The 22943-nt window shown below is 56.9% G+C and overlaps 2 protein-coding genes across 26 annotated transcripts; one reads left to right on the forward strand and one right to left on the reverse strand.

Annotated features, from left to right (window-relative positions):
* Nucleotides 1-1728: 1728 nt before the first annotated feature.
* Nucleotides 1729-5430, reverse strand: LOC147223212 (myeloid-associated differentiation marker homolog). 4 transcript variants are annotated; one of them, XM_086165314.1, is made up of 2 exons: nucleotides 5291-5430; nucleotides 1729-3417 (listed from the first exon to the last, which is right to left on the reverse strand). In XM_086165314.1, the coding sequence occupies exon 2, from the start codon at nucleotides 3332-3334 to the stop codon at nucleotides 2483-2485; it is 852 nt and encodes a 283-aa protein (XP_086021440.1). In that variant the 5' UTR covers nucleotides 3335-3417; nucleotides 5291-5430; the 3' UTR covers nucleotides 1729-2482. The 4 variants fall into 4 exon arrangements, with proteins under 4 accessions (XP_086021440.1, XP_086021442.1, XP_086021439.1 ...); XM_086165316.1 differs by having other exon boundaries at nucleotides 1729-3414; nucleotides 5291-5390; XM_086165313.1 differs by lacking the exon at nucleotides 5291-5430 and adding an exon at nucleotides 4816-4939.
* arhgef11 (Rho guanine nucleotide exchange factor (GEF) 11) lies at nucleotides 5226-20634 on the forward strand. 22 transcript variants are annotated; one of them, XM_086165276.1, is made up of 43 exons: nucleotides 5229-6654; nucleotides 6727-6878; nucleotides 7184-7198; nucleotides 7587-7678; nucleotides 7760-7864; nucleotides 7980-8029; nucleotides 8834-8891; nucleotides 8981-9144; nucleotides 9211-9282; nucleotides 9366-9473; nucleotides 9602-9650; nucleotides 9761-9798; nucleotides 9871-9963; nucleotides 10159-10230; nucleotides 10298-10402; nucleotides 10605-10703; nucleotides 10785-10827; nucleotides 10899-10995; nucleotides 11246-11368; nucleotides 11548-11571; nucleotides 12288-12414; nucleotides 12483-12576; nucleotides 12742-12771; nucleotides 12905-13028; nucleotides 13123-13329; nucleotides 13406-13453; nucleotides 13530-13678; nucleotides 13807-13947; nucleotides 14034-14110; nucleotides 14205-14330; nucleotides 15724-15841; nucleotides 15938-16086; nucleotides 16170-16245; nucleotides 16381-16560; nucleotides 17876-17957; nucleotides 18032-18112; nucleotides 18274-18326; nucleotides 18396-18545; nucleotides 18711-18866; nucleotides 19114-19218; nucleotides 19301-19518; nucleotides 19596-19737; nucleotides 19817-20082. In XM_086165276.1, exons 2-43 carry the CDS (start codon nucleotides 6844-6846, stop codon nucleotides 19846-19848), a joined length of 4107 nt encoding a protein of 1368 aa, XP_086021402.1. In that variant the 5' UTR covers nucleotides 5229-6654; nucleotides 6727-6843; the 3' UTR covers nucleotides 19849-20082. The 22 variants fall into 22 exon arrangements, 20 of the variants coding, with proteins under 20 accessions (XP_086021404.1, XP_086021406.1, XP_086021398.1 ...); XM_086165282.1 differs by having other exon boundaries at nucleotides 18726-18866; nucleotides 19817-20076; XM_086165278.1 differs by lacking the exon at nucleotides 7184-7198 and having other exon boundaries at nucleotides 5226-6654.
* The last annotated feature ends 2309 nt before the right edge of the window (nucleotides 20635-22943 follow it).

The raw sequence follows: 22943 nt of genomic DNA on the forward strand, positions 1-22943 counted from the left end.
TGCCGTTGTAGCCGTCATTGCATTTGTTCAAGTGCAGAGGGAAAGACACTGGGTCAGTATCGCACAGGAAATCAGATGTGACTCCAACCCCAAGAACAAGTCACTGCTACCCTCAGAAGAAACAAGGTAACTCCAGCCTTGCTCTCCAGCATGGAAACCTGGAGCAGATGTAGAAATGTAGAAAGGTAAAATAGAGATTTGCCAAAAATAAAATGAAGTAACTGAAGGCACCTTAAATAAAATCTAAAAATAATGATTTTTGCTTTTCCTTCTCCACTTGGTGGCGATATGCAGGAGTTGACATGGACCAAGCCGGGCTGTTCTGCCCACAGGACCACCGTCCATCTGCTCCTGTTCCTGATCGGGACGTCCTTCACCGTTCCCGTTCATCCAGACCTCCAACACCTACCATCTCTGCCGGCCACACAGGAAAGACCGATCTCCGCCTGCGCGAGGACGTTACATTACATTGAAGTCATTTGGGAGACGGTTTGATCCGAAGCGACTTCCTAAGGGACTCAAGACGACTCAAGACCACCACCTCACCCTGAGGGACTGAGATGACGGGAGCGCGAAGACTCTCAAGATGACCTTCTGACAACCAGTTTTAAGTCTGCGACTGGACAATGGTAAGGGGTGAGCCTGGTGTTGCTCATCGTTGGAGACCAATGGAAACGGATGCTCTCACAGGATCTACCAGGCAGGAGGTGGGTGGATGTGGCTCTCTCACCAAAAGATCCAGAAGTTAATGAAGGGGTGAAGCAAATGCAACTGCAAGAGTTCTCCTTGAGCTGCTCCACAGCTGGACATGTGCAGAGGCCTGTAGGAAGGGCTGCCCTCGTAAAACCTGACAAACAAAATAAGCAAACCTGCTCTGTGACTTCCAACCGTGGTGCCGATCACCCGCGCTGAAGGTGCGACAGGATACCTCTGGGACCTGGGCTGCTGGAGGTGGTGAAGGAGAGGAGGAAGGCAGGTTCTGAAGCTGACAGAGAAGAAGGGCCAGAGTCTGGACTGAGAGGAGGAGCTCTGGACGATGGAAGGTGGAGATGCTGTGAGCCCAGGAGAGCAGGTGGAAAGGCAGCACGGGTAGAAGATGAGAAGGTCTGATGTTGGACTATCGTGGTTCTGATGGAGAAGGAGTCCCTGGAGCTGGAAGCCGGAGGCATGAAGGTCAGTGTTGTCAGTGGACACTGGAGAAACAAGTCCAGAGAAAGGAGCATCGGCCAGAAGGAAAGGCGGAGAAGGTGGAGGAGAGAGCGGACGTGGCGTCTGGTTGGGAGAGCCTGAGGAGAAGACAGGAGGCAGCAGAGGTGGAGAGGTGGAGGTTCCTCTTTGGGAGCAGATCAGGAATAAGAATAAGAACAACTTTATTAATCCCGAAGGAAATTGCAGTCCATCAGAAAGGAGTCCCATGGAAGGAGTCCATCAGAGGGACAGCACGTGGTAGATGTTCTGGAGATACAGTCAACCTGAAATGGTTTGGACGTAGACAGAGGAGGGATGGAGAAGATCTGGGTAGAAGGATGCTGAGGTTGGAGAAGGTCTGGAGGAGGACCAGAGAGGAGGTTAGATGGTGGGAGATGATTGTGTGTGTGTGTGTGTGTGAGGGAAATAGAAAGTGTTTTGCTGAGAACCTCCCTGAAGTTCCTCGCTCCTCCTTGGATCCTCAGGTTTCTGAGATGTTCCGTGAGGGTGCAGGTGGTGAGTGACGGCTCGTAGCCTCCGTTTTTTATTTCCTTCTTTATTTATTCACTCGTTCGTTAGCGCATTCAAAGGGCTGAAGCTGTGTCGTATGCTAAGTGCTACATGAGGCACCACAGTGTTAATGCTAACGTTAGCATGCTGGTGCTAAGGGCTGCCTGGACGCCGGTCTTTGCATTTGCAGTTGATATCATGTCTTTTGCGAAGGGAAGCCTCCCATTGGTTGGGTCGTCATCCGCACGGGTCAGGGGGCGGGGCCAGAGCTGCGATCCTGGCTGTGATTGGCCGAGAGGCGACGTCGTCCCCGGACGGGCGGCGAGTCGATCATCAGACGCACGTTTACCTTCTCATTCATGCAGATACATTTCATGTGTCTGGACATTTTAGGAACTCCAACAGACTGAGGGAGGAACCTGGAGAACCCTGAAGAACCCTGAAGAACCCCAGGCAGAGAAGATGGAGACTCCACGCAGAGACCCCACTCCCACCACACACACACACACACACACAAACACGCACCGCAGGGACCTTCTGCCTGAGGAGGAGGAGGCCAGACCACCACTGCGCCCCCTGGTGGCCAGAAGGCTGTACTGCACATGAAAACGCCGCTCTCCCATTGGGCGCTGGGAAGGCAGCGTGGCGTCTGATTGGGCGTCGCTTGGGTGAACATCACGGCAAACACCTGTGTGAGTGTGTGTGAGTGTGTGTGTGTGTGTGTGTGTGTGTGTGTGTGTGTGTGTGTGTGTGTGTGTGTGTGTGAGGAGGCCCCCGCCGGCCCTCAGGCGCTGATGAAGACCAGCCTGGCGGTGTAGGCCAGGTCCGCCAGGTAGAGCAGGAAGTTGAGGCCGGTGAAAACGGCCACGGTGATGACCGAGGGCTTGGCGTCTCTGGAGACGTAGGTGTCCTTGGCGAAGTGGTAGACGGGCCAGAGGATGGTGGCGGTGAGGTACATGAGCGCCGCCAGCAGGCCGTACGCCGACAGGAACTTGGGGAAGGGGACGGGGAGGAAGCCGGTGCACTCGCCCACGCACAGAACCACCACCGCCATGGACAGGATGAAGCAGATGCAGTAGACCGCCACGCACCACTTCAGCGCCGCGTAGCGCTCGTAGGGCGCCGGGCCGCTGATCAGGATGAAGATGACGCACGCCACGAAGGTCTGGCACACCTTGAGGAGGCCCGGCGCCGTGGCCATGTAGCCCGCCACCTCGCCGGGCCGGGCCTTGGTCAGGCTCACCTCGCACACGTAGGCCACGGTGGCCAGGCAGGAGAAGACGGTGGAGACGATGCGGTGGTCGCGCGTGTCGCCCGACGCCGCGGCGTTCCTCAGGGAGAACACGGGGAAGATGACGGAGGCGGAGAGGCAGAGGAGGGCGGCGTAGCACGCCACCGTGATGGGGAAGTTGGACCAGGACACGGGGGCGCGGGCCTGGAGGCCCAGCAGCTCCACCAGGAGGACCAGCAGGGTGCAGGCGAAGCTGAAGGCCCAGCAGAAGACGCACCACTCCGACATCTGGACGTCCCGCAGCCGGGCGCCGTGCGCCGCCACGCTGAACGCCACGCAGGTGAAAACCAGGGCGGCGAGCCGGACCCACAGCAGCTGGGAGGACTTCAGCACCAGCAGAGGCATGGCGGAGGAGCAGCGTGGCCTTCACAGCCGAGGAGGACCGAGACCGGGACCAAGACCGGGACCAAGACCGGGACCGCGTCCTGCTGGAAGAACACAGCCAGGTGAGACGGCGAGGGGGCGGAGCTACAAACAACAGCATCGCACTTCATTTGATTGACAGGTCACCCCCCCCCCTCCCCCCCGAGGTTCTGTCGCAAACCCAAACAGGAAGTGGGCGGTGGCGCCGGCGCAGCCTGGAGGAATGTTTTATTTTGAAAGGCAACAGCTGCTTGTCCTCTCACACACACACACCCACACACACACACACGCACACACACGCACACACACGCACACATACGCCCACACACGCCCACACACACGCACACACACGCACACACACACGCACACACACGCCCACACACGCCCACACACACACACACACACACACACACACACACACACACACAGCTGCTGCCTTCCCCCCCCCATGTGTTGTAGGTTCCAGTCCTGGTTCTGGTGTCTTCAGACTTGAACTGGATCTGAGCCTGATTGCATCACTTCCTGTTTCTCTCTGAGGGTGACAGGAAGTGCAGCTGCTGCTGCTGCAAGAAGCGGCGGCGTGTTGCTCCTCAGACGCAGGAAGGGCGTGGCCTGGTTTCCACGGAGACCTCATCCTGTCACGGCGCCGTCCGTCATCCGGCTGAACCGGGCCGAGGCCTTCTTTGTTCTGGAGGTTCTCGGCTGCTCCTCTGACCCATCATGGACAGCTTCTAGAACTTCAGCCGGTTCCTCACGTCTCCACCAGCAGGAGATGGACTGAGGTTCTTCTCCTCTTCCAGGTCTTCCACCTCCTAAGAAAGGGATTTTCTCTTTGTCTACAGGGTTCTTCACCTGGGGGTTCTTCTCCTCTTCCACAGAGGTTCTTCTCCTCCACAGAGGTTCTTCTCCTCTTCCACAGAGGTTCTTCTCCTCCACAGAGGTTCTTCTCCTCTTCCACAGAGGTTCTTCTCCTCCACAGAGGTTCTTCTCCTCTTCCATAGAGGTTCTTCTCCTCCACAGAGGTTCTTCTCCTCTTCCACAGAGGTTCTTCTCCTCCACAGAGGTTCTTCTCCTCCACAGAGGTTCTTCTCCACCACAGAGGTTCTTCTCCTCCACAGAGGTTCTTCTTCTTCTCTACAGGGTTTTTTTTCCTCCACCATGGTTCTTCTCTACAGTGGTTCTCCTCCTCCTCCTTGTGAACAGAGGTCTTCTCCTCCCTGAAGCAGCAGTTTTACAGGTGAAAGATCTAACGGAGCAGATCTTTCCCACCGTGTTCGGTGTTCCGTGAATGTCTCCCTCAGGGTGGGGCCCCTCCGCCCCCGCTCCTCCCCCGGCGCCACACGGTTCCCCGCCCGGTTCTCCGGCCCGATGCCCGGAGCTCCGGTACCCGGCCGGAGGGCTCCGAACCCCGGGGAGGAGGCGGGAGTCTCCCCGGGTTTCGCGGAGGTCGCGCGGAAACTTACCGAGCCCAGCAGGTTCTCGCCGTCGTCTCCTGCGAGCTCCGAGTTCTGGCTTGTCTCCACCTCCTCCTCCTTCTTCTTCTCCTCCTCCTCCTCCACCCCTCCAGCCCTCAGGCCCTCCCAGCGCCGACCGCGCCATGTTTGGTCAAAACCTTCTCGGTTATCATATCATCCCACGCATGATATGTCCAGGGGCGGGCGGACGGGCCGGGGCTCCCGGGGCCCCCGGGGGCCCCACCGGCTCCTCCAGGAGGAGTGAGATGAACACCTCGGAGCTTCAGCCTCGCGGGAGAGGAACAAGCTGGGGGTGAAGAACCTGCTCTGGTCCATCACCCCTGGAGCAGAAGAAGACCCCCCTGGATCCCCTGAACAGCTAAACCTCAGAAGCTCAGAGAAGACGGGTCACACTCCCCTGTGTGTGTGTGTGTGTGTGTGAGAGAGAGAGAGAGAGAGAGAGAGAGAGAGAGCTCCTGTTTACCTTCAAGTCAGCCTTTGGTGGAACAGGATCCTGGAATCCTGGTCCTTGACCAGATCCTGGTCCTCTGAGGGTTCAGGTCCCTGGAGGTCAGACCTCTCCAGCTCTCCTGGATCTGAAGGAGTCCAGACTCACCGACCCCGAGATGAAGTGTGTGAGGTGAAGTTGAAGATGATGAATCCTCCCGAGCGGCTCCTCGGCCGCGCCTCCCCGGGAGGAGCCGCTTCCTCCGCGCCGCCACACGGAGGCGCTGCGGCTCCGCGCCGCAGATCTCATGGGGACGCGGCGGAGGAGCCTGAGGCGCCCCGGGCAGCGGGACAACAACACGGCTCCCGTCACCGCGCCGGCTACCGACACCCCGGCGGCACCGGGCGGACTCAGCGTACGACTTGACGGTCCTCCGGCGGAGCGGAGCGGAGAGAGGCGGCCCGGCCGGCGCCGTGTCCCGGGGAGAAGAGGGGCTGAGGCGGCGCTCCGGCGCCTGACCGCCTGCGGGCTAGCCGGCTAGCATGCCGCATTAGCGGATGGGACTCGCACGGAAAGTGGATTTAGTGCGCCGGACTCCTCCGGGCCGGCGCGGCGGCGCTCCCCGTCGAATCCCCTCGGCGTCGCACGAAGACCGGCCGGCGGTTTCCTCCGTCCCGGCACTCACCGCCTCCACGGCGCCTCCCGACTCGCCCTAGATGACGCCGGTGAAACGGCGCTCTCAGCCGGGCGCAGAGGCTACGCGACGCCGCGGTCTGACTCGGGCCTAGCCGGGGGTGCTAACGCGACCGGCCGAGGCTAGTCGGCAGGACGACGCGGTCCGCCGTGGACCTCCGTCGCCCCCCGCGGCGCTTTACTAGAAAGATCCCACTTGGAAGATGCATCTTTGAACATTTTATTTATTTTCTTATTTTTGTGGACTTGACTGCTGAACTCTAACGCAGGGTGACCTGCCAAACAGCTAACTAGCTAATAGCTAGCTTAGCTCGCAGGGCACAGTTAGAGACTGTGATTGTTTTTGTTTGTTTTTACGAAGAGTCTGATTTTAAATCTCCACGCTTAGAGTTTTATTGTGTCGCCGTATCGTTCATCACGATAGTACGTTTTAACTAACAAGCGGTGCGTTTTCAAAACACTGGGCAGCTTGGTTTGTTTATGAGCTAGTTAGCATTAGCCGCACACACACCCTGAACCCGCTCCAGGTGACCCACTTCCTGCCAGGTGTTTGGGTCCCGGCTCGGTTCCGAACCTTGAACATCAAGTTGGTTCTTGGACCGATCACAAGGGGATCTGCTGTGAGCTCCACCTGGAACCAGGATCTCCACCGGCTCACAGACCCGAAGAGCCCTTTGACAGAAACCCTCCTGACTGGAGCTCCCGGGGTGGGTGAGAACATGGCAGAACATCTCCTGTGATCCTCAACCAGCCACCTTACGCTCAGATCTGACCTGCAGCATGTGGACTTAAGGACGAGGGGAGCGGAGGAAGAAGAAGAAGAAGAAGAAGAAGAAGAAGACGACGACGATGAGGAGGAAAGGTGCCCAGTGAGGGAGAGGAGGCCGGCAGCAGACATGAGCGTCCGCCAGCCCAGCTCCACCCTGGACAGGTGAGTCTGCAGGAGCTACCGGTGCCTCCACCCTCAGGACCAGGTGGTGCTTCTCCACCGTCCGCTAACACACCCTCGCTATCTCGACCTGGGTTGTCTCTGCGCGTCCTCTCCTTGTTCTCCTGCCTGGGTCCTCCATCGTTGGTTCATGGAGGCCTCCGGGTTGCGTGTAGGTGTGTGAATGAGTGTGTGTCTGGTTAAACCCGGCCGCCCACCTGTCCGAGGTGAGGGTGTGTTTTCACTGGTGTCAGGACGGATGTTCACCTGAGCTCCTGTCTTCTCTCTGCCCCCCCGCTTCGCTCCAGCCCTTTCGCTGCTTGGTGAGTCTTAGTTAGCTTGGTCTTCTGGTTCCCTCCTGCGGGCCCGTCACCCCCGACCATCACCATCACCCCCATCACCCCCGCCTGCCTCCACGTGTTCCTCACCCGGTGGACCATCAGATGGTCCAGAGCAAGGGTCTGGACCCCAGCGGGGGTTCACGACGGCGGTCGAACCTTCTAGAAGGCGGCGCCGTCCGAGGCAGCGGAGGGTTTGCGGCCGCATGACCGCCGTCCATGTAAACATGCCCCGCCCCCGTCTCCCCTCCCTCGCCATCACTTCCTGTCCCCCCCCCGCCCGTCATCTGGCCCCGCCCCCGCCCGCACCTCACTTCCTGTCGGCGCCCGCCTCCCGTCTGCGGTGTCGTGACTCGTCCCTCTGCCCCCCCAGGCTCAGCAGCCTCACCGCCGGGGACTCGGACCGCAGGTCCTCGGCAGGCCAGCAGAGGGAGCCGGCGGGCGACGCCCCCCTGGAGAACACGGGTAGGTTCACGCCGTGGAACCTCTCGCCTGCAAAATCCCTCCGAGATCCCAACCGTGTGTGTGTGTGTGTGTGTGTGTTAGGTCCAGGTCTGGTCCAGAGGTGTGTGATCGTGCAGAAGGACCAGCTGGGCTTCGGCTTCACAGTGTGTGGAGAGAGGGTGAAGCTGGTCCAGAATGTCAGGCCAGGTGAGAAGGACCCCAGCAGGAACCATAAGGTCCAACACATGATCACATCGTCTGACCTGTGTGTGTGTGTGTGTGTGTGTGTGTGTGTGTGTGTGTGTGTGTGTGTGTGTTCCAGGTGGGGCAGCGGTCAAAGCAGGGGTCCAGGAAGGAGACCGGATCATTAAGGTCTTTACCCAACCTGAAGATACCGTTTACTCAGAATTACCACGAGGGGTGTGTGTGTGTGTGTGTGTGTGTGTGTGTGTGTGTGTGTGTGTGTGTGTGTGTGTGTGTGTGTGTTAATGCATACATACATACATGTATTTAAATATATGTACATACATAGACATAAGTTAATATGGATGTCTATATATATATATATGTGTGTGTGTGAATATATACATCCATATATATACAAACATGTACACACCCACATGTGTGTGCGTGCATGCGTGAGTGTGTAAATACATACATACAAATATACATACATATATCTGTCTATATATATGTGTGTAAATATATATGTACATACATGCACGTGTGTAAATATGTATAAACGCATGTGTGTGTGTGTGTGCGTGTGCGCGTGCATGCATGAGTGTGTAAATTCATATATACATATGTGTGTGCATCCATAGCTGTGTGTGTAAATACTCCCATTCATATATATGCATATATATATATATATATATATATATATATTTATATTTATATGTGTGTATATGTATATATATATATATGTATATATCTATATATATATAGATATGTACACACTTGTAAATATATGTATATATGTGTGTTAATATCTGCACATGTGTGTGTTTGTGTTTAAGTATATGTAAACTCCCAGACACACACACACACACACACACACACACACGCACAGCCTCCCGGTTGCCCCCTAGTGGTGACCGGAGCTCAGTCCTCTGCTGCAGAGGTCTTCTCTGGAGAAGGTGTGTTGATCAGCAGCTCCTCCTCCTCCATGTGCAGGTGAACGGCTCCCTGGTCTCCACCATGTCCCACCAGGAGGTGGTGAAGCTCATCAAATGTGAGTGTGTGTGTGTGTGTGTGTGTGCGTGTCCTCGGCACGGGTTCCCCCGGTTCCTCTGTCCTTCAGCCGGTCTTCCTCTTCTTCAGCCGGTCCCTACGTGGCCCTGACCCTGCAGGGCCCGCCGCCCTCGGCCGCCGCCGTGCCCCTGGAGCCCCTCCCCTCTGACCCCGCCCCCGGCGCCGAGGCCACGCCCCCTCCGGTCACGCCATCCAACTCCAGCCAGAGGATCACCGGGCCCAAACCCCTGCAGGTGAGCCGGGTCCCGTGGAGGTGCGGGTCTTCAGCAGAACCTTGGTGGACCTGCCTGTGTTTGCAGGGCTCTGAGGTGCAGAAGCACGCCAGCCAGATCCTGAGGAGGATGCTGGAGCAGGGGGAGTCTGAGCTGCAGGTACCTGCTGATCTTCACGCCCTCCCTCATCCCCCCGTGGTCTTCTCCTGCTCACCTCCACCTCGCCGGCTCTTCTGCTCCAGGACTTGATGGAGGAGCTGACGAGGAACCCGTCGCCGTCCCTGGAGGAGCGGATCGAGAGCGCCAAGCGGAGGGCCCACCAGGTCCGTGTGAAGATCCAGCAGGACGAGGTGAGAACCTGGAGGTAGAGCGCCGGCCCGACGGGAGCCTCGGGGTTCTCCAAGAAGGTTCTCGGAGCTGAGACCTCGGGGAACCCGTTTGGCTCCGCCCACCGCCACGGCGCTGTGTGTCTCCGCAGGAGGGGACGAGGACCGAGTCCGTCACGTCCTACGTGGTCGCTGGAGAAGGTTGGTGTCCGTGATCCGCCGTCGGTGCAGAGACCTTTGACCTGGGACCTTCTGGGAGAAGGTTCCTCAGATGATCCTCCGCCGTGCTGAAGGTCCTCTCTGCCCCGCAGGTCGCCTGTCCCTGGAGCCCAGCGAAGGAGACCTGGAAGTAGGTGTTGATGATGGAGGTCCTGCTGGAGCTGGCCCGGCCCCGCTCACCCCCCTGCCTGCTGCTCCCCAGGCCTTCCAGAGCCCACACTCCTCCCCGCTGTCCACCTTCAGGACACCCCCTTTCCAGCGGCAAAGCTCCGACACACACACCTTCCCTGACTCGGTGAGATGGACACACGCACACACACACACACACACACACACACACACACAGGTCTGAGAGGTTCTTCAGGATCCAGAAGGCCTTCCTGACCGGACTCAGCCGGGAGCAGGACCTCGCAGAAATGAGTCCGTGTCCAGGAGAAGGTGTGGTGGTCCTGCTGCCGGTCCTGATCCAGACCTGTGTGTGTCCTCCAAGGGGGGCCGGTCCCAGATCATCGGCCCCGAGGAGGAGGACGACGAGGAGAACGACGGCTACGCCTTCAACGAGGTGAGGAACCCGCCGGGCGAGGTTCTTCTCAGCCCTCCTTCCTCTCACCCGCTGCCCCCCCACACAGATGGACGGGCCCTTCCAGGACATCGAGCTGCTGAAGGTCCGGCCGGCCCACATGGCGGTCTTCATGAGATACGTCTTCACACAGCTGCTGGACCCCAACCCTCTGGTCAGTGGCCACTCGTTAACGGACCTGCTTCTGGGGCTTGAAGAACCTGAGAAGGATCCTTCCCCCATCTCACATCCGTGTGTGTGTGTGTGTGTGTGTGTGTGTGTGTGTGTGTGTGTGTGTGTGTGTGTGTGTGTGTGGAGGGGAGAACATGGGAGAAGCTCCATCTCTCTGAAGGTCCTCCTGTGTCTGTGCCCCCCAGCTGTTCTACCTGTCGGTGGAGGCCTACCTGGGCTCCAGCCCCAAAGACGCCCGCGCCCTGGCGCCGCAGATCTGCTCGCACTTCCTGGACCCGGACGCTGTAGGTACCCCGTCCTGACCCGCCCCCGCCCGGGCGACCCCGCTGAGACCTGACCTTCTGCCTCTGGGCTTCCCTTCGCAGCCGCTGAAGATCAGGGTTCGAGAGGAGTACCTGGCGGACATAGGTGAGTCCCGACCCCCCGGACCCGGACCCGGACCTTCACCTGGACCTTCACCCTGTCTGCTGCCTCCCCAGAGAGCCGCTTGCAGGCCCAGGAGGACATCAGGGGCCCGCTGTCCGAGCTGCAGCAACTGGTGCTGCCGGAGGTCCAGGACCAGATCCAGGACTACAGGTCGGGACCCTGGTGGGACGGGGGTCGTTACCGGCTACTTATGGGATGGTCATCAGCTGGCCGACGGCCCGTTGTTCACCTATTACCTGCCTTGGTTGTCAGCTAGTTAGTGCCTGGTTGCTAGCTTGTCCGCTAGTTACTGCTCGGTGGTCGGCCGGTCTTCTGGTCGCGAGCTGGTCTTTGGTTACCAGCCGTCCAGCAGCGGGTCCGGTCTGCAGCGAGGAGGTGTGTGACGCCGTGTGCTCCTCAGGAACAAGCAGATGATAGGCCTGGGCTCGCTGTTCGGGGAGGGCGACCTTCTTCTGCTGGACGGAGACCCTCTGAAGGAGCGGCAGGTGGTGGACCGGCAGGTCGCCGCCCTCTGGGAGATACTGTGAGTGTCCGCTCGCCGTATCTCAGATACCTTGCGGCTCACCTGGCCGGCAGGCGCCAGGTGTTTGCGGGCCAATAAAAAGGGAGGTGTCATAGCAAAGGTTGTCCGAACCACGCGACCTCCCGTCATTTCCTGTCACACGACCGAGCCTGAGCAGCTTCTCTCTGTCTCCACTGCAGGTCCAAGCACGAGGAGGACAGAAGGTAGACATGGCCGCCTCCCTCTCTTTCTTTGTCTTTGTCTTTGTCTGTGGGTACGGAGGTGGACCCTGTGGACACCTACGAGTACCCGGGTGTGCACTTGGACAATAAACTGGACCGGACCTTGAACACCAACGCCATCTTCGAGAAGGGTCAGAGCTTCCTGTTCTTCCTCAGGAGGCTCAGATCTTTCAACGTCTGCAGGACCATGCTGCAGATGTTTTACCACCCGCTGGTGTCCAGCGCCATCTTCTACGCTGCTGTGTGCTGGGCAGCAGGCTGGAGACAGCGGACACCAACAGACTCAACAAGCTCTTCAGGAGAGCTGGATCTGGTGTCAGAGAGGAGGATGTTGAGGAAGCTCCTCAGCATCATGGACGTCCATCACCTCCTGCATGGACACTGACCTCCTGTCAGAGCTCTTTCAGTCGTAGACTGATACCACCGAGGAGCTCCACTGAACGCCACAGGAGGTCTTTCCTACCTGAGGCTATCAGACTTTTTAATTCCTCTTCCTTCAGCCGAAGGGAATCTTCAATCTTTGCACTTAAGACCTTAAAACACTTGATAGCCTCAACCTTGACACTTTATATTTTATTGTATTTCTTATTCTCCCTCCTTCCTACTATTATCTATTATTGTTATGTTTCTGCTTGAAACTCTAGCACAACAATTTCCTTCAGATAAATAAAGTTGTTCTCATTTCTTTCCCCCTCCAGTTCTCCTCTGGCCTCGGCGGTTCTCCTGTATCTCCGTCACTCCGGCATCAAGCTGAGGGACTCCAAGGTCTTCCCCGGCCTGAGCGGCGAGAAGGAGAAGTGGCTGGCCTTCCTGAAGACCAAGAAGGTACGGCCTCAGACGCCGCCCGCCACGTCCGGCTCCCGCCGCCAGGCTAACCTGGCGTCCGCTTGCAGCTCAGCGGCACGAAGAAGGAGAAGGACGGCGAGGACAAGAAGAGGAACCCCATCCTGAAGTACATCGGCAAACCCCGGAGCTCCTCCCAGTCCAGTAATTACACCCGCCGTCCGACCGGCGCCGTCGAGGCGTCCTGAACCAGGCCCGAAAAAGCCGGCTCGCGATTGGCCGATGGCTCGGGCGCCGGATTGTGTCGCACGTGTGTTTGCGTTTCTCATCAGTGTGTTTGTTTTTGTTTTGTTTTTATTTGTTTTGTAGCCTTCCATGTCCCGTTGTCGCCCCCTGAAGGTACATCCTGGTTCTCAGTCCTTCTCACCTTCACGTCCCCGCGCCCGTCCACCTTCAGCGCCCAGCCCTGCTTCTGACGGATAACCCCTGTGTGTGTGTGTGTGTGTGTGTGTGTGTGTGTGTGTGTGTTCAGTTCGCCCCGGCAGTGTGAGGAACATCATCCAGCAGTTTGAGAACCACACGGAGGTGGAGGGCGAGGGCGACCCGTCCGACCCCCAGCGGTTGTCCTCCAGCAGCCTGGGCGAGGAGCCCGACAGGTGAGGCTCGCCGCTTGCCGGCGCCCCCTGCTGGTCACTCTGTCTGACTCTGTGTGTGTGTGTGTGTGTGTGTGTGTGTGTGTGTGTGGCACAGCCTAGCGGTGCGTGTGCGCCTGGCGCGCAGCGAGTCCCTGAAGGCGCAGGGCGAGGGCCGGCGCAGGGGCGCGGCCTCGGGGGCGGAGTCTGTTCCCCGCTCGCGCAGCGACGTGGACATGGAGGACAGCGGCGAGGAGAGGGAGGGGGCGGGGCTTCGTCCGCTGCAGCACAGCGCCTCGTCGTCGGCGTCCGGCAGCTCGGCGCGGTAAGCGGCCGCCGCGCCTCCTCGTCGGCGCCCGTCCCTGTTAGCGCCCGCTAAGTTCTCCTGTGTTCTCCAACAGCTCCCTGGAGAACCCCACCCCCCCGTACACTCCCCGCTCCCTGCGCAGGTGAGGCCGCCGCCGCCGCCGCCGCCCTTCAAGATGGCCGCCGGCTCCCCGCTGACGTCCTCCCGCCGGCCCGCAGGAGCATGGACTCCCCGGTGGCTCTGCTGCCGGACGGCGCCGCCCCGGAGGAGGAGGTGTGTGACGGCCAGAACTGGCAGGAGACGGTTCCTCAGCAGCTCCTCGCCACGCTCAGCCCCAAGGAGGTGGACCGACAGGCCGTCATCTACGGTACGAGATGTTTCCTCCGTCCTGAGGTTCAGGTCCGTCTCGACCCGAGTGTCCGGCCGGAGGAGATGGTGGGTGGAGATGGCCGAGGTGGAGCGGCGTTTCTAAAGGGAGCTCCTCCTCCCCTCCAGAGCTCTTCACCACCGAGGCGTCCCACCTGCGGACGCTGCGAGTCCTGAACCAGGTGTTCCTGCAGAAGCTGAGGTCGGTGCTGAACTCGGACGAGCTGGCCTGCATCTTCCCCAACCTGCAGCAGGTCTACGACCTCCACGGTCGGTCCTCCCGGAGATCCGTCCTCTCGGCTCGGACCCGCAGCTCGCCGCTCGCTGACGGGCTGTGGGTTCCATCTGGTCCGCAGGAACTCTGTGGGAGGCCATGAAGAAGCGCAGGGAGGCCCTCATCGTCCAGGACATCGGGGACGTCATGCTGGCACGGGTGAGGACCTGAACCAGGAGGGGGAGGAGGGTTCTTGGCGGTGTGCTGACGTGTGTGTGTGTGTGTGTGTGTGTGTGTGTGTGTGTGCGTGCAGTTTGAGGGTGCAGCTGGTGAGGAGTTCCAGGAGCAGGCCTCCCAGCTCTGCAGGCAGCAGACTCAGGCTCTGGAGCTCATCAAGAACAAGCAGCGCAAAGACCCACGCTTTGCACATATCATTCAGGTACACACACACACACAGCATCGTCCAGGTACACACACACACACATATACACACACACACACAGCATCGTCCAGGTACACACACACACATATTCACACACACAGCGTCATCCAGGTACCATATCATCCACACTATAAGGCGCACCTGCAATGAATGACCTATTTAAAAAAAATCATATATAAGGCGCACTGGATTATAAGGCGCACAGAATAGAAGAATAGAAGCCCGAGTAGTGACGGGTTGAGTTATGCATCCACTGAATGGGACGTCAACAAAACAGTCGGATAAGTCAGTCAAACTTTATTAATAGAATACAAACCAAGGTTCTGCCAACTCGGTTCACTCCCAGATCAAGTTAGTGCGTTCACAATACAGAACCGTATGACCGGTAGCTCTTACCGGCATTTTCGCCTCCTTTTATCTCCAACTCCATTTGTCACAGTTCGAAGCTTGTCATAAAACCAAAGCGGCGAGAAACACCGCCTCTAAGTTCATCGATGTTCATGTCGCTAGCTGGCGCCGTTGCCTTCATTCAAATAGTGACTGGAGAAGCTTCTACTTGCTGCTCGCTGTTCAACAACCCACCGCTCAAGTTTGTCTTCTAACTGAAGTCATCTGGCTTGGTTCCCCCACAACCTGTTTAGTCTTCTTTACCTGGTGCAGGCGACCATTGCTTCGTTCATGTTGAATTCTCTGGCTGCTGCTCCTTTCCCATCTTCTTCTGCGTGACTGATGGCATGAGTTTAAACTGCGTCGCAAGCGTGTCTCTTGAAAGATGACATTTTGGGGTCTTTATATTCACACAAGTGGTGGGACTGGAATTCCCATTTACTGTTTTTACCGCTGCTACTTCGGCAACACACACACACACACACACACACACACACACACATGGAAATGAAAATGCACGCTTGGTGCAGTCATATATCCCAGCATGCACCGCGTGCTTCTTCTACTGCAGAAAAAGGAGTCGCGGCTGCTTCCTGTAGTTGTGAGACCTTTGCATCTCAATATTGATCCATATATAAGGCGCGCTGGATTATAAGGCGCGCTGTGGGTTTTTGAGATTACAGGTTTTCAGGTGCCTTATAGTGCGGAAAATACAGTATACACACACACACACACACACGTACATACAGCATCATCCAGGTGCACACATACGCACACACACACACACGATCCAGGTACACACACACATCCGCATGCGCACACTGTCCTGTTACACAATCACACACACACACACACTATCCAGGTACATACATTTACACACACATGTAAATACACACACACTGTCCTCCAGGTGTGCACATACTGTGGTCATCTGGTGATGGTGGTTCTGCAGTGTATTAGGCCGGTGATGAAGTGTGTGTGTGTGTGTGTGTGTGTTCCTCAGGAGTGTGAGGCCAGCCCTCTGTGTCGGCGGCTGCAGCTGAAGGACCTTCTGGTGTCAGAGATGCAGAGACTGACCAAGTATCCACTGCTGCTGGACAACATCATCAAACACACCCAGGGTGTGTGTCTGTGTGTGTGTGTCTGTGTGTGTGTGTGTGTGTGTGTGTGTGTGTGTGTGTGTGTGTGTAAAGCCTTGCGGTGTGTGTGTCGTGCAGCGAGCTCGTCAGACCTCCCGGCCCTGCAGAGGGCCCAGGCCTGCTGCCGCGGGATCCTGCAGGACGTCAACGAGGTGGTTCGGGAGGCGGAGCATCGCCAGCGTCTCGGCCAATACCAGCGCAGACTGGACGCCGCCCCGCAGTTCAAGGTCCTCCTCCCGGTCCCGGTCCCGGTCCTCCTCGGCGGCCCGGGGAGGTCCTCCTGCGCTCAGTGTGTCCTCTGCTCCCACAGAGTCTGGACCTCAGCACCAAGAGGATGATCCACGAAGGCCCTCTCACCTGGAAAGTCAGCAAAGACAAGCAGCTCGGTGTGTGTGTGTGGTCCTTCGGGCCGGTCGGATCCAGACCTGCTTCTCCTGCCCGGCGGCGGATGAGCTTCTGCGCCGCCGTCGGCCGCAGGTCACGTGACCCGTGAGATGATCTCCTCCTCCTCCTCCTCGCAGACATCCAGGCTCTGCTGCTGTCGGACTGCCTGGTGCTGCTCCAGCGAGGCCCGGACGAGCGCCTGCAGCTCAGACACCCGTCCCGCTGGCTGGGCGGCGGGGGGGGAGCGGGGGGCGACACCAGGACCTTCAGCCCTCTGGTCAGGCTGGACTCCCTGCTGGTCCGATCCGTCGCCACCGGTGAGGAACCGGACCTTCCGCGTAGACTCACTGCTGCAGCAGGAGGTCCTCAGCTGGAGGAGCTGGACTGGACCAGGATCTTTAGGGGATTACGAGGAGGATTTACTGGATTACTAGTACTGGAGAAGAATATTTACTGGATAATTAGAGTATTTACTGGATTACTAGTACAGGAGCAGGATATTTACGGGATTATTAGGAGTATTTACGGGATTACTAGTACTGGAGAAGAATATTTAGGGGATTATTAGGAGTATTCACTGGATTACTAGTACAGGAGCAGGATATTTACTGGATTGCTAGTACAGGAGCAGGATATTTAGGGGATTATTAGAAGTATTTACGGGGTTACTAGTACAGGAGCAGGATATTTTGGGATTATAAGGAGTATTTACTGGATTACTAGTACTGGAGAAGAATATTTACTGGATTACTAGTACAGGAGCAGGATATTTTGGGATTATAAGGAGTATTTACGGGATTACTAGTACTGGAGAAGAATATTTAGGGGATTATTAGGAGTATTCACTGGATTACTAGTACTGGAGAAGAATATTTACTGGATTACTAGTACAGGAGCAGGATATTTACTGGATTGCTAGTACAGGAGCAGGATATTTACTGGAAAAGTTGTCCGGTCAGCATATTTCCTGGATTACCGGAACAGGGACGGCAGATTAATGAGTCTGGCACCACAGTGAGATGTACTGGACTGTCTCAGATAATTAGAATATTGTGATAAAGTTCTTTATCCTCTATAATGCAGTTACAAAAACAACAAAGTCCTACATTCTGGATTCATTACAAATCTACTGAAGTATTTCAAGCTTACTATTCTAATATTGCTGATTATGGTTTACATCTGAGGAGAACTCAAGAATCCCATCTCAGAATGTTAGAATATCATGAAAAGGTATTTTTTGTGGTTTTAATTGCATTACAGAAGATAAAGAACTTTATCACAATGTGGTAATTTTCTTCGACGGTCCCGCATGTTGTGATCCAGGACTGGATTGTAATCTGGATTAGATTTGGCAGCGGAACAGATAAACTCTGGATACGCTTGTGAGAAGATGTTCTGGATCTCTCAGGAGATCTGCAGACCAGGAACAGATTGTCATCTGTACGTTGTGTTGACCGTTCAGGGACAGGAACCCTGGATGTTTCCTGGACCAGAACCTGGTCCAGGTTCTGGTCTCCTCAGCTTCATAGAAAGTATCTCCAGTCACTGCCTGCCTCCTGGAATAATGTCTAGAATAACCTCTGATGCTGGTTAGATGTTCCACCGGCCCTAACGTGACTCTGGTGTCTCCAGACAACCGGGCCCTGTACATCATCAGCACCACGGAGTGGCAGATCTACGAGCTGGTGGCCGGGACCTCCTCGGAGAAGAACACGTAGGTTCCGCCGCGGCGTCGCACCGCCGGTCGCTCTCGCTTGTCCTTGACGTTTGACGCTCTGCGCTCCTCAGCTGGAAGGACCTCCTGGAGAGGACCGTCTCCTCGGCCGGCGGCTCCTCGCACCTGACCAACCACGGCTCCATGAACATCAGGTAGGCCTGCTGAGGAGAACCTGCTGAGGAGAACCTGGAAGCAGCAGCTGAACAACATCACCCTCTGCTTGTTGGTTACTCTGTCCTCCAACCTGCACCACCTAGTTACCGTGTGTGTGTATGTGTGTGTGTGTGTGTGTGTGTGTGTGTGTGTGTTCCAGCTCCGCCGGCCTGGGCGGCGCCTCTCCAGTGTCTGGCGGCCATGTTTACCCAGGTATCTCTCAGTGCTTCCATGTGCGTGTTCTTAAGCTCCGCCCCCATGAGTGACCCCTGCCCCCCCCAGAGAGCTCGATGGCGGGACGCTCGGACGCCGCGGACGAGGCGGGTTCCTCAGAAGACCCGGCGCTGGCGGGCGGCTCGCCGGCCAACCCGCCGGGAGCCTTGGACTGCAGGCGGGCGGCGGGCGGCGTGGCCGAGGCGGCGCTGCATGACGGTGAGGAGGAGGAGGACCGTCCTCTTTAAGGACCTATTTAAGGACCGTCTCTGCTAAGAACGCTAATTCAACAGGAAGTGGAAGCTCAATTTAACAGTGACTTCCTGTTGGAACAGGAAGTAGTTAGTAGCAAGATGTTTCCTGTGTGTGGGTGTCAAACTGAAGCGTCCATCTTGGCAGTGGAGACGCTGCGGCGTCTGATCCTCAGGGACCTGGACGAGGACGCCTGGAGCCGCCGCTCCCGTGACACGCCCACCGGCGCCGAGGAAGCCCCGCCCCCGGACGGCGAGCAGGAGGGCGGCGTCCAGGTGATACGAAAAGGTAAAGGTCGGTTTGAAGATGGCCGCCTTGCCCGCGCACGTGCACGTGCACCTCATCTTCAGGAAGATCCAGTGCACTGGTTGATTGACATGGAGGACGGTTGCTGGAGGAAGTTCTCGTCTTCTGCATGACTGATCATCTTGTGTTTCCCCCTTTTCTGCTCGGTCCTCACACACACACACACACACACACACACACACACACACACACACACACACACACCTGTGTGCTCTTCTGTTCTGCGTAGCCATGGTGGTGGGCTCTTCTTCCTCTTCTCCTGTCCGTGACGCCGCTGCCGCCGCCGCCCTCCGGTTGGACGGGAGCGAGGCCGCCGCCGCCGCCGCCGCTGCAGGTAAAGATGGCGTCTGTCACAGCGGCGAGGGGAGGAGCGAGGCGGCGCCTCCTGAGCTCACCTGCCCGACCTTCTCCTGCAGGAAACACCTTCTACCTGGTGCTGCCCTCGGAGCAGGGGGAGAGCGCCGCCGACGCCGCCGACCCGCCCACTCCCACCGCCGCAGGCTTCCCCGAGGAGGAGGAGGAGGAGCAGGACGGCGAGCGGCCGCCGGACGAGCGCCGCAGTCACGTGATCAAGAACGTGGACGCCATTTTTCACACCATGGAGGCGCTGATGGGCAAACTGCGGCGGCTGAAGGTCAGCGGGGCGGGAGGCCGCCATCTTTGTCTGCTTGAACGGGACGCCGTCCCACTGTGGTTTCTTGTGGTTAACAGGAAATAGAGCGAGCCCACCAGGACCTGCTGAGAACCCTGCAGGAGCCCCAGGAGCCGCAGGAGCCCCAGGAGCCCCAGGAGCCGCGCTGCCGCTCGCCCGCCGTCTCCAGGACGCCGTCTCTGGACGGCGGCGTGGGAGACGGTCAGTGGAGCGGCTGATGATCTGCCCTACTTGTCCTTTGGTCTGCTCAGTGAGCGTGTGCTTCCTGCTTCCTGTCCAGCAGAGCCCAGGGTCCAGTCCACCGGATTCTGAGCCGCCGCCGCGCACGGGCCAATCAGAACTCGAGACGGGACGCCCCTCGTCCGAATCGCACGTCCTCTGTCGCCGGGGAAACGGGACTCGTGGCGGGGGGGCGGAGAGGAGCTGGCGGAGGGCGCCGTCTCACCTCAGCACTTTACCCACGATGCATCTGGACTCCAGAGACGGACCGCGGCGCCCCCTGCTGGCCGACCCTTCCGGTTATTTGCACTGGCTGAGGAGCCCCCCCAACACACACACACACACACACACACACACACACACACACACACACACCGCTTCTGGAGGACACACTACTGACCCCCCGACCCGGCCTTCATGGAAGCCTGTGGAGAACGAGCAGACGGACTCCTTCAGAAGAAGAGCGACCGGCCCATCACTGTGTCCGACGTGAATAAAGGCCTTCTGGAAGGCTCTGGTACAAGGCTCGAGACAATCTGAAGGTACCGACTTCTCCGGACGCTCCTTCAACGCGACCTTCATCAGCAGAACCATCGGAGCCTTCACTCGGAAAGACAAAGACCTCCAGGAAGCTCTCCATGGGCGGCGGTCCTCCTCCTCCTGCTCCCCTGTGGAGAACCCGGTCCAAGTGTTCAGGGAACAAAGTTGTGTAAATAGATAGTGTGATGGATGGAACCGGCGCCGCGGACCTTCTCCGCTCCGTTTGAAGGCCTGACTTTGTAAAGATGGATCTCCGGTTCTTGGATGGTTTTGACGGTGTTCTCCTGAGATCCACGGTAGAACCTCTGCTTTATTGTTGATTAAATTAATTTAACTCTGGTTCCGCTGATGTTCCTCGCCGAGCCATCCTTCCGCTTGAAGAACCCGCCGCAGGTTCTCCGCCGAGGTTCCCCTCACCTTCACAGGTGTGCTTGGTTTCTGCGGTGAGGTTCTTCACGTTCTTAGCTCTTGGGTTTCCCACTGCTCTGGGTTCTGCTGGTGGTCTTTGTGGACGTTCTTCAGGGTTCCACCCCCAGGTGAGTCCAGCCCTGCACCGGAAACCTTTCCCCTGAGAAGCGTCGGGAGGAGAAAGGAGAGCAGAAGGTCTGAGGATCCAGATGACGTCCAGCTGTTGGAGGCTGGAGGAACATCTGCATCCTGGAAGGAGGCGGCTTCTACAACTTCTCCTCTGTCGGGGTCTTTGCTCTCAAGGGTTCCTTTTAGGTCCGCTTTTTTTTAAAGTGAAGGCCACAGTAGAAGAGTGGGGCGCAAAACCCCACTCTTCTCCAAAACATCTAACATGTGCTGTTCCTCTGATAGACTCATTCCTGATCCTCTCCATCCTGGTCACTCCCAAAGAGAACCTCAGCATCTTCATCTCTGCAACCTCTAGTTCTGCCTGCTGTCTTTTGGTCATTGGAACAGTTTCTAGTCCAAACATCATCTCTGGTCTCACCACTGTCTTGTACACCTTTCCTTTCCTTCTGGCTGATGTTCTTCTATCTCTTGGGTCCCCTGACACTTTTCTCCACCCATTCCAACCTGCTTGGACCGTCTCTTCACCTCTTCTCCACACTCTCCTACGCTCTGGACTGTTGACCCCAAGTACCTGAGATCCTCCAGCTTCTTGATCTCCACTCCCTGTAGCCTCACCGTTCCACCCGAGTTCCTCTCATTCACACACATATATTCTGTCTTGCTGTGACTTTCATTCCTCTCCTTTCCAGAGCATACCTCCACCTCTAGAGGTTCCTCTACCTGTTGTCTGCACTCACTACAGATCCCAATGTCATCTGCAAACATCATGGTCCATGGAGGTTCCTGTCTAACCTCATCTGTCAGCCTTCATGTTGTATCTCCCTGAACTCCTGTCTGTTCTCTTCAGTCCTCTCAGTATCCCACTTCTTCTTCGCTAACCGCTTTCTCTGTATAACTCCTGCACTTCCTCATTCCACCACCAAGTCTCCTTATCTACTTTCCTTCCAGATGACACACCAAGTACTCTTCTACCTGTCTCCCTGATAACACTAGCTGTAGTTGTCCAATCATCTGGAAGCTCACCCTGACCACCCAGACCCTTTCTCAACTCCTCCCTGAAAACCATGCAACACTCCTCCCTTTTCAGCTTCCACCACTTTGTCCTCTGCTCTGCCTTTGTCCTCTTCATCTTCCTTGTCACCAGAGTCATCCTACAAACCACCATCCTATGCTGTCTGGCTACACTCTCACCTACAACTACTTTGCAGTCACTGATCTCTTTCAGGTTACCTCGTCTATACAAGATGTAGTCTACCTGCGTGCTCCTACCTCCGCTCTTGTAAGTTACCCTATGTTCCTGTTTTTTCTGGAAAAAGGTGTTCACTACAGCCATTTCCATCCTTTTTGCAAAATCTACCACCATCTGTCCCTCTGCATTCCTATCCTGGATACCAAATCTGCCCATCACTTCTTCATCCCCTCTATTGCCTTCACCAACATGTCCAGTGAAGTCTGCACCAATGACCACTCTCTCATTTCTGGGAATATTCTGCATCACTTCATCCAACTCATTCCAGAACTTCTCTTCAGATTCACATCCCACCTGTGGTTCATAGCCACTAACAACATTGAGCATCACACCTTCACTTTCCAGTTTCAGACTCTGTTAGTGATGGTTCAAAGACTCCGGTGCGGAGCAACAAGACACGACCAGGACTCAGAAATTAGTAATAAATATTTAATGGTTGCCAAAATACAAACAAATGGAGCCAAACAAGAACCGAATAAGGGACAAAGGACGACTAGCAAAAAGGCTAACAAACTGAGGCGACTAGCTTTAACGCTAGTGGACGGACCTAAGTGGCGATACAAACAAACGTTATCAATTATCGACCGGGCTACGAACAAAAAGGCGAACGAACGAACTAACAAATCTAGTAATGCGAGGATTCCTAATCTAAACTAATCTACGGTACTCAACCGGTGGGACGGCAGTGAGCGAGGCTGGGGGTTCCGGTCAGGCAGAGCTCGGTGTGTGGAGGCGGAGTTGGATGACGGCGTAGCGGACAGGAGGAACGATCCAGGGGTTCTGACGGACCGAAGCCGAGCTGGCGAGGAGGATCCAGTAGGTGAACCGTCCAGGTGGTTGCAGGTATTGTCCGTTTTTGTGG

The sequence above is a fragment of the Fistularia commersonii genome, chromosome 19 (genome assembly GCF_037954325.1).
Source record: "Fistularia commersonii isolate RoL2024-O1a breed Wild chromosome 19, RoL_Fcom_v1.0, whole genome shotgun sequence".
Classification (NCBI taxonomy): Eukaryota; Metazoa; Chordata; class Actinopteri; order Syngnathiformes; family Fistulariidae; genus Fistularia; species Fistularia commersonii.